This window comes from Alnus glutinosa, chromosome 8 (assembly GCF_958979055.1).
Source record: "Alnus glutinosa chromosome 8, dhAlnGlut1.1, whole genome shotgun sequence".
Taxonomy (NCBI): Eukaryota; Viridiplantae; Streptophyta; class Magnoliopsida; order Fagales; family Betulaceae; genus Alnus; species Alnus glutinosa.
The window spans coordinates 3290314-3299291 of NC_084893.1; the positions used below are offsets into that span (position 1 = coordinate 3290314).

At 34.3% G+C, this 8978-nt stretch overlaps 1 protein-coding gene across 1 annotated transcript; it reads left to right on the forward strand.

Moving 5' to 3' along the window:
* The first annotated feature begins 343 nt into the window (after positions 1–343).
* On the forward strand, positions 344–7087 carry LOC133875639 (NAP1-related protein 2). The gene is made up of 10 exons (XM_062313834.1): positions 344–620; positions 1513–1635; positions 1741–1791; positions 1966–2037; positions 2192–2308; positions 2400–2461; positions 3092–3152; positions 3285–3341; positions 3492–3536; positions 6625–7087. The coding sequence occupies exons 1-10, from the start codon at positions 489–491 to the stop codon at positions 6715–6717; spliced, it is 813 nt and encodes a 270-aa protein (XP_062169818.1). The 5' UTR covers positions 344–488; the 3' UTR covers positions 6718–7087.
* The last annotated feature ends 1891 nt before the right edge of the window (positions 7088–8978 follow it).

Genomic DNA, 8978 nt, shown 5'->3' on the forward strand with positions numbered 1-8978 from the left:
TTATAAAAAAAAAAAGAAAAAAAAGAAAAAAGATTTTGGTACAATTCACCGATGAAAGACATGAAACTAATCGGAACTGGTGGTGCGTGGATCCCCTAAAACATCCCACAAGAAAAACCTACAAAATGAACAGCCAAGATCATGCCTGTCTTTTGAAGTAACAATGACTAGGCCCAGGCCTTGTTGCCGACTCCCCGAACTACCCACTTGAGGTCTTAGTGAAATGACATAAATACCCTCATTCGAACACTTCTCCAACTCTCATTGGTCCATCTACTAAACCCGAGATCCATCGCTTATAGGAGATACAATCTCCCAAAACCCTAACCCTTTTGTTCTCTCTCTCTCACACTCGCATTCCACTCTACAAAAGCGAGCGAGAGAGAAACACTAGGGTTTTAGGCAATCCACCACCCAGAGCTACCAAGAGCGAGCGAGAGCGAGAGAGAGAGACAGAGGGCTAGGGTTTTTGTGCAAAGTCAGCGACAATGGTGGCCGACAAGGGCAAGAAGCTGAAGGTAGCGGACAAAGGTGAGGAGGAGAACAACTCGGAGACAATCGACGAGAAGCTCGTCCTCTCCATCGAAAAGCTCCAGGAAATTCAAGACGAGCTCGAAAAGGTATAATTCACATTCACCACTCTTGCTCATACTATTCTGTTCCCTGCGAATTTTCCTTTCGATGATGATTTCAGATTTTGCAAATATTTTCCTCGGAAACTAGGCAGGATAGGTTGATTGTCTATTGTCTATCTGTTTTGTTCTTTTTCTTTTTTCTGGGTAATATTTTAGTTAATTACAATAGATTCCTAATTCCACCGTTCAGTTAGTTCAGATAAGTGCACAAAACTAATACTTTAAAGCCGCTGATGAAGTGCACTATTGTGAAGCTTTGATTTTTCTTTCTGGGTAAAGGAAATTGAGCTAAATCTGGAATTTATTTTTTGGGTGGATTCATAGAAAAATGAGTAATGTCAGTGTCTAGATATTGTGCAATGTCGTAAATTTGTACACATTCTTTATGTGGGTGTTCTGAGCTGTTGTGGACAATGAATGTTTAAGTTTAGCTTAGAGCCACACAATTCACGGCAATCCAAATTCATTTCAATCATTTTGCATGGCACTGGAATATGTAAGCAAAGGGTGCCTATGGGCTTGATGATACGTCTTAATTCTTAAGACCCACCTGTAAATCTAATTGTTTGTATTTTCTGTATGTTTCATTTTTGAACTTTGAGTTGTTTTTACTTATTTGTTCAATGCTGGTATTGACTCTGAATTTTGTATCATATCTTATAGTTTGTAGTTTTATCTTCATATTTAAATTGGAATAATGCATGGGATTTGGATATGCACCAGCTTTTATTTCTATTGGAGGCCTCCTGTTTACCTCTTAAATATTGCTGATTGGCTTGTAGCATATGATATGTTTTACTTATGATCTGTGCCAGTGAAGCTGTACTTACATGGGTTATTGTGTCTTTTTGTATTTTTTTTTTTTTAAATGTTCTAGATCAATGAGGAGGCCAGTGATAAGGTCCTGGAAGTGGAGCAGAAGTATAATGAGATACGCAGGCCTGTTTATGATAAGCGGAATGACATTATTAAATCCATTCCTGACTTCTGGTTAACTGCTGTTAGTAATCCGTTTCCATCTCTGTACTCATGGGAATGTACGATATTTTTTCTGTTATGATGTCAAAATCTTTTATTTAATTAATTTGTTTCCAACTCTATGCAGTTTTTGAGTCATCCTGCTCTCGGTGAACTTTTGACTGGAGAGGATCAAAAGGTCCGGACTCTTCCTAAGTATCTTGTGCCTACATTGATAATAAAATTTGAAAGAATCTATGAGCCATGCAGCAAGGATTCTTCCTAAGTATCTTATGACTTATAGCTGGTTTGCTCAATTTCATCATATGCCTAAATAGTGATTTTGTTTCATTATTGCCTATCTTGTTGATAGATTTTCAAGTATCTAAGTTCCCTGGAAGTGGAGGATTTCAAGGATGTCAAATCAGGTTACTCTATCACATTGGTGAGTTTGTTTCTTTTTGAATGCTTAGCTTTGTAAACAAGTATTGAAAATTAATTCTTTTATTTCTTTGATTTTGCATGGGGGTGTGAATTTTGCATTGTGCTTCAACTAATGAAATCACTGGATTGAACTGATTTGTTTTTATAATTTGCAGCACTTTAACCCAAACCCTTATTTTGAAGATACGAAACTTACAAAGACCTTCACTTATGCCGATGATGATGGAACAACAAAAATTACTGCTACAACAATACAGTGGAAAGAGGGCATGGTAAGGCCTACTTAACTTACTACAACTGGCTATATTAAACCTGTCTGTTTTGTTGTGGTTTGATGATTGATTGCATTGCTGATATGGGAAGGGCATACCAAATGGAGTTAACCATGAGAAGAAAGGGAACAAGCGTGCTGCTAACGATGAAAGGTTGGTTTTCCTCAGCCTGACAGAACTGGGTTTTCAGCCAGTTCCATTGCTACAATCATCCATTTTTGTGCAAAATAAGAAATTAATAATAATAACAAGAAGAATAATAATGATGATGATGATAACAAAATTAGAAAAATGATGCAATGAAGGAATCTAACAACAATTTCAATTTGGTCACTGGAATTTATTTGATTCTGCAGTAAAATACAACACAATAATGCATTGATAATCTTGCTAATCTCTTGATTTGCTATTTCAAGAAGGTTGAAAAGGCATGGTCTCCCTTGTAGTCACTTAGATGAATTGATTTCTTTATGCTTCATGTCGGTAGTCAGACTTATAAAAAAAAAAACGCTTCATGTTGGTAGTCAGATTTATCATAATTTTAAAGCATTGTTTTTATTTTTAATTTTATTTTTTCAGTCTGAGTTTCAAATTGAAAAAAAAAAAATACTGGTGGTTGCCAGAGTCTGCATTAATTAATTATCAAGCTTATTCCTTGCATCTCCAACTTCCGTTTTGTGGATAAGCCTTAACATTCTTTATATGATTTGAACGCCCTCACTTTTGCATTTCCTTCATGTTTATGGCTGTGTCTCAGACAGTGTTCTACCATGTTGAATGCAGCTTCTTTAGCTGGTTTACAGATACTCAAGAGAAAGATCACTTGGATGACATTCATGATGAGGTAAGTTCCATTTTTTACTATAAATTCTACCAGTTTTCTTTCAATGCTGGAGGTACGGCAGATGTCTTTATTATTGTTATCGGCATTCTTATAGCATTGCCATATTAAGCTTTCACTTCCAAAACATTTCAGATTGCAGAAATCATCAAGGAGGATTTATGGCCAAATCCACTCACTTACTTCAATAATGTATTTTCTTTTTCCCTGGTTTCTTTCCCTTTAATCCCATTAGTCAGTTTTTTTTTTTCCTTAAAAAAAAAAAATTAATTATGTGCTTTGAAGCTTATATTACTTTTGTAATGTTATATTCTAACAATCATTATGATCTCTTTGACATAGGACGCAGATGAAGAAGATTTTGACGAGGATGAGGCTGTTGAAGAGGTAAATCAAGACATTCTTTTGAGGAGAAAATTCAAGTGCATAATATCTGTAGTTTTGTTGCTGTTTTCTATTTTAGGGTTTCATTCACAATCATATTTATTTAAAGAGCTTTTTTTTTGTCCTTTCATTGATTTGTTAGTCCTAGTTTGCCATTGCTTGCTGATTCAGTTGATACTTTTCTGCTAATATAGCACATAGTTGAGATAACACATGGATGCTCTTGTCATTTAGGAAATGCTTCAGAAAAAGAAGATTTAGAGTCTGATGACTTACTTAAAGTTGATGTTTGGGTTTCATGTATATATTTAGGAGATCTAGAACAAACTTAGCATTGAGGTGCCTTGAACTTCCTAAAATACTTGTATCCTTTTTTCTTCTTCATTATTATCCCTAAATTACATAAATATATCAAGATGTCCATAGGAGGCCTCGATATAGATGAATTGACTAAAACCACTGTAGAAAAACTATATACATCCAATTACAGAAAAAGTATTTAATGCTATTCTTAATCTGAGATTAACATAGTGTGGGGATGAAATGTCAAGTAGAGCCTCATTAGTCGGAATATTTTAAATACTTGTCTATTTTGAAATAGTTGACAGTTGATATTACTTGCTACTCAGTACCTCAATGGCCTTTGCACTTATGATAGGATATTTATGCGTTCACTTGAACCAGGCTTACAGAGTCCTAGTTTTGCGCTGGTCCAATATTTCCTTGTAAAAGGGGTCTGCAATCTCTTGGTTCCATTATATGTTTGTAGGATTAAGGGTATTTTTTTTTCTTTCTTTTGAAGCCATATGTCGCTGAGGAAGTCAAGGTGACTCGACTACATTCATTTAAAAAAGAATAATGATATATACCAAATCACTATCCCACAATGTTGACGTGGCATTGCCAATCCACAGTTGTAATTTTTCTTTTTCTTTTAATAAGGGTTGATCTAAGGATGAATTGGCAATGCCACGTCAGTATAATAAGATAGTGGTGGGATAGTGGTATGGTATATAGCATTATTCTTTAAGAAATTATGTGGAAAAATATTTATATAATGGCTTACCCAGCCAAATAAGAAAAGGATGGATTTATTATAAAGGGTTGTTATTCTTCTATGATTGAATTGGAGAAGTAAGGTTTCTTTTGTCAATATGAAAGCTTCGTTGTCACATGCACTCAGGTCTTGCTATTTCTTACAATAGCTTTTCTTTTTGGCACAAATCACAGTAGTTTTACTACGTTTAACCATATTTGGGGATTAGTCTTTTCACAATACTCTGTTACATAAATATCGTCTCCCAACAATTGTGTTGAATAGGTCAACTAGCAGAAATAAGCATAGGCTTCAAGACCTCAATACGATGTGTTTCTGATCGTGGGAATACAAAATTAAAGTACTTACTGGTCGTGGATGATGTAAAGTCAACATTAAAGCTATGTTGAATGGATATGGAGGCAATTTCTGGGGTTACCGAAGTGAATAACATGAAGTAATCAATCAGAGGCTTTCAGAGAGACTTTCAATTCAGTCTCTCTTCATGAGTTTGGAAAAATGAGCAAAGTATGCTTGAATTAGTATCTTAAGTATAAATTTTATGTCAATAGCATACTTTGCTCATTAATGAATTGCAAGCATTTTTTGGGCATAATTACTTTTTGTCTTGGACAAAAAAATTTGTAATAATGGTTGGCATAGTGATCATAGTAGATTTGGCTCCCTTGAAAATGGGCCAAGAGATGGTGAATATAATTAAATGGAATGTAATCACTGCACATGAAGTTCAGTTAACTCTTCCAAGCTTATTCATGGTTGACTCATGTGGTTGAAGGCCAAGTCCTCATCCATAAATTGAGTGTTTGAATATGAAGACTAGTCGTAAATACCCGAATCTTAGGTGATTTTATTTGTTTGTCATTGAAGTTGGTATTTTTGCTACCAATTCTGGATACACTGTGCTCATATTTCATCATAAATTCCTGCAATTTTGTGCTTATGTTTTCATGATATATATGTTTTTTATATGTAGACATAGAGAAATAATTGTAGTAGTTTTGAGGTACATGTTATAAAGAGTTGAAATAACTTTCTGGGTTCTAGTTGGTTAATAGAAAATTTAGATTTTAAACAAGTGTCGAGCCAGAATCAAGGCAAGCAACATGCTTGGGTGATGATGTAGGTTGGCAGAGGTTGTCAGTGTGGTTTACACTAGAGTGCTTATTGCCTTGCCTCAGGGCCATGTTCTTTTTCTTTTAAGAAAAAGGAAGAGTAGTTTCTGGATGTGAATAGATAATATAAGCTTAGATCTGGAGCACAACCTAACTTTTGTATGAAATGGGTAGTGGGAATATTTAACCTCTTCTGGCATAATTCTTCTTAATTATGTAATATGTTTCTCCTTAAAGGCACTATTGCACCTGAAACTTCCTCATCTGTGGGTGTTTGTTCAAAAGTTTGCGATGAAGTGTGGGAGTAGTCCTCCAATTGAAGACCAAGTGTACTTCAGGATACAGTTATGCGGTTATTTGCATGATGGTACTCTTTAGTTTCTGACATTGCTAAGGAATATTATTGATTGTATGTTAGTGGTTATCCTGTTTGTAACTGTTGACTGTTGAAATATCAACAATGCATAGTCATACAGTGCTTGCAGTTGACTACTCTTTTCTGTTCTTCTTCTAGTTTAGACCTGTTTAGTAGAATTCTGCGCATAGCGCAGGTTATATAATTCCTATAGTTCACCCTGTGAATACTGCAAATTTTTGTAATCTAGCATATAATCTATGTGATAATGAAGTTCACAACAATATGTGATAATCAAGAATCCCGCGCATAGCACCGGTTATATAATTCTTAGATTTTCTGAAGTCAGATTCAATGTTGAATTGCCACAGTAGATGTAAAATGCTTTGTTGGACTTTTTGCAGTGCTTTTAATGGTATTGTCTAATGTGAAAATTGGATTATTTTGTTCGATGTTGATTCAATGCCAATGAATTTTTCTGTGAAATTATATGTGGCAGGTATCGTGGAACCTATAGACCATTGTCTTAATTTTTTTTTTTTTTTTTTGAATTTTGCCTACGAGCAGGTAAAGGTTGGTAATGACTCTGAAGAAGATGAGGATGACCAAGAAGATGACGATGACGATGATGATGATGGTGGTGAGGAAGATGGCAAGTAAAACTTGCTTCAACGGGGCATTCACTTATGGCTCTCACTGCTTTGGTAACAGCTTGTGTAAAGTGAGTGGTCTCTAGTAGTTGCTGAAGTATCCTGTGATAGTGGAGCGTCACCATGCCATCTTAACTATTCTACGAGAGCTCTTTATTGTGTAGGCAGTTGACTGCCAACATGGCCAGTCTCTAGTTTTCTGACTTTGTTGTTTCTCTTTGCTGCTTTAAAAAGCCATAATTTTCCTACTTTATTGGGTTATTTTTGTGGGTTCCCTTCCTACTATGCCGTCTCCTAGACGATAATGGTGTATTAGTTTAATGTATTGCACTCTGTCGTAACTTAAATGAGGGGAGTAAAATTATAGTACTTGGTGTAAAGCTCTTCTGGTGTTTCTTTATTTGCAGATTATACACAGAAATTGGGAAACTTATTAACATTTATTATTATTATTATTATGATAATTTCTGGTGCGATCCCACAGCAGATGGGCTCGTCATCTTAAAAAGTTAATTTGTATCAGTGTCATCACTCATTATAATTATGTTTAGGGATGCTTTCAATTTGATGTCTAAAGTTAAAAAAAACTGTCGTCACATTGTTGAATGTTGATGGAGGGATCTAAGTGTTTTACAGTTTGGGTTCATGGATGAGAATTTGCAGAGTTGATGTTGATGGTCGCTCCTTTGAGCCTCTTATCAAGCGTCTCAATAAACTTAACAATATATATATATATATATATATATATATATATATAAAATAATTTGCTTAAAACAAAAATGTTATACCTTTTGGGGTTTTGCTGTGAAGATTTGTATAGATCCTTATCTTTTATAATTGATTTCAATGAGATTATGACAAAAGATGAAAAGGACGTTGGTACGTTTTAGCTTCGCACCACAAGACTAATGGATGCCTATCCTTTGATGTTTTAATCAGATAATAAAAAGCTTAGCCTTATTAACTTTTTGGGAAAACTTCAATTATAGTCCTTTGATCTTTTATCAATTTTATAAAAAGATACATAAACTTTAAAAAGTGTCACTTTAGGGTAGTCATCTTTTATTTATTTTTTTCCTATATCAACCCTCAATTAGAATTTTTCATTAAATCTTATCAAAATTCTCAAAATACTCATGGTTTTTTTATTTTTTTTTTTAAAAAAAAATTATAAATTTTTTCAAAGATTCATGTATAGGTATTTTTGTAAATTCGGTTAAATTTTGACCAACACCTAAATCTTAGCAATTTTTTTCTTTCTTTCTTTTTTCCTAAAAAAAAAAAATGGGGTATTTTGAAAATTTTGATAGGATTTAACGTAAAATTCTAATAAAATGTTGAAATGAAAAAAAATTGAAAGATAGATACCCTAAATTCTATCAGATTTTTTTTTTTTTTTTTTTAATTTCTAGTTTATATGCTTAATTATGTGTAAGGCCATTGGACTAGGTACGGTAAAGATTAGGATGTTTGATGGGATTGTCATGATACTCACTATTGTTAGATATGTTCCAGATCTTAAGAAAAATCTGATATCCTTAGCCACATTGGATTCTTTGGGATGTGGTTATTCAACCAAAGATGGAGTTATGAAAATAGCTAAAGGTTTTATGGTGATAATGAAGGGTAAGAAAATTGACAATTTGTACAAGTTGCTCGGGAATACAGTTACAGTAGGACCTGTAACTGCTAGAACACTACTAGAAAAGGCGAGACGCATGAGGTTTAATGCAAGATTGCCAGAGAATTTCTGGGTTGAGGCTGTTAATTATGCATGCTTCGTCACTAACCAATCTCCATCCGCAACAGTTGACTTCAAAGTTCAAGATGAAGCATGAACAGGTAAACCGGTTAATTATTCTGTGTTGAGAATATTTGGTTATCCTACATACCTTCATGTGCAAAGTGAATAGTGGTCAAAATTAGATTCAAATTTTTTTAAAAAAAAAAAAAAAAAAAAAAAGAAAAAAAAGTGTATTTGTCTTGGTTTGGAATATGGTGATAAGCTATAGGCTCTCATAGAAAAATATTGTACGTTAGCAGAGAATGGTGTTTGATGAGGTTTATATGCTAAGAAATAGTGAGGATGAAGCATCAACTGATAGCCAGAAAGGGAAACGTGTTGTGGAGGTGGAGCTTGATGAACAATGTTCACTCACGAACGAAAGTGATAACAAAGAATCTTTAAGAGACTCACCTCACCGATAGGAGTTTTATTCTTTAGCAAAAGCCTGAGAGAAACATGATCTAAAAGCACCAGAGAGGTATGGA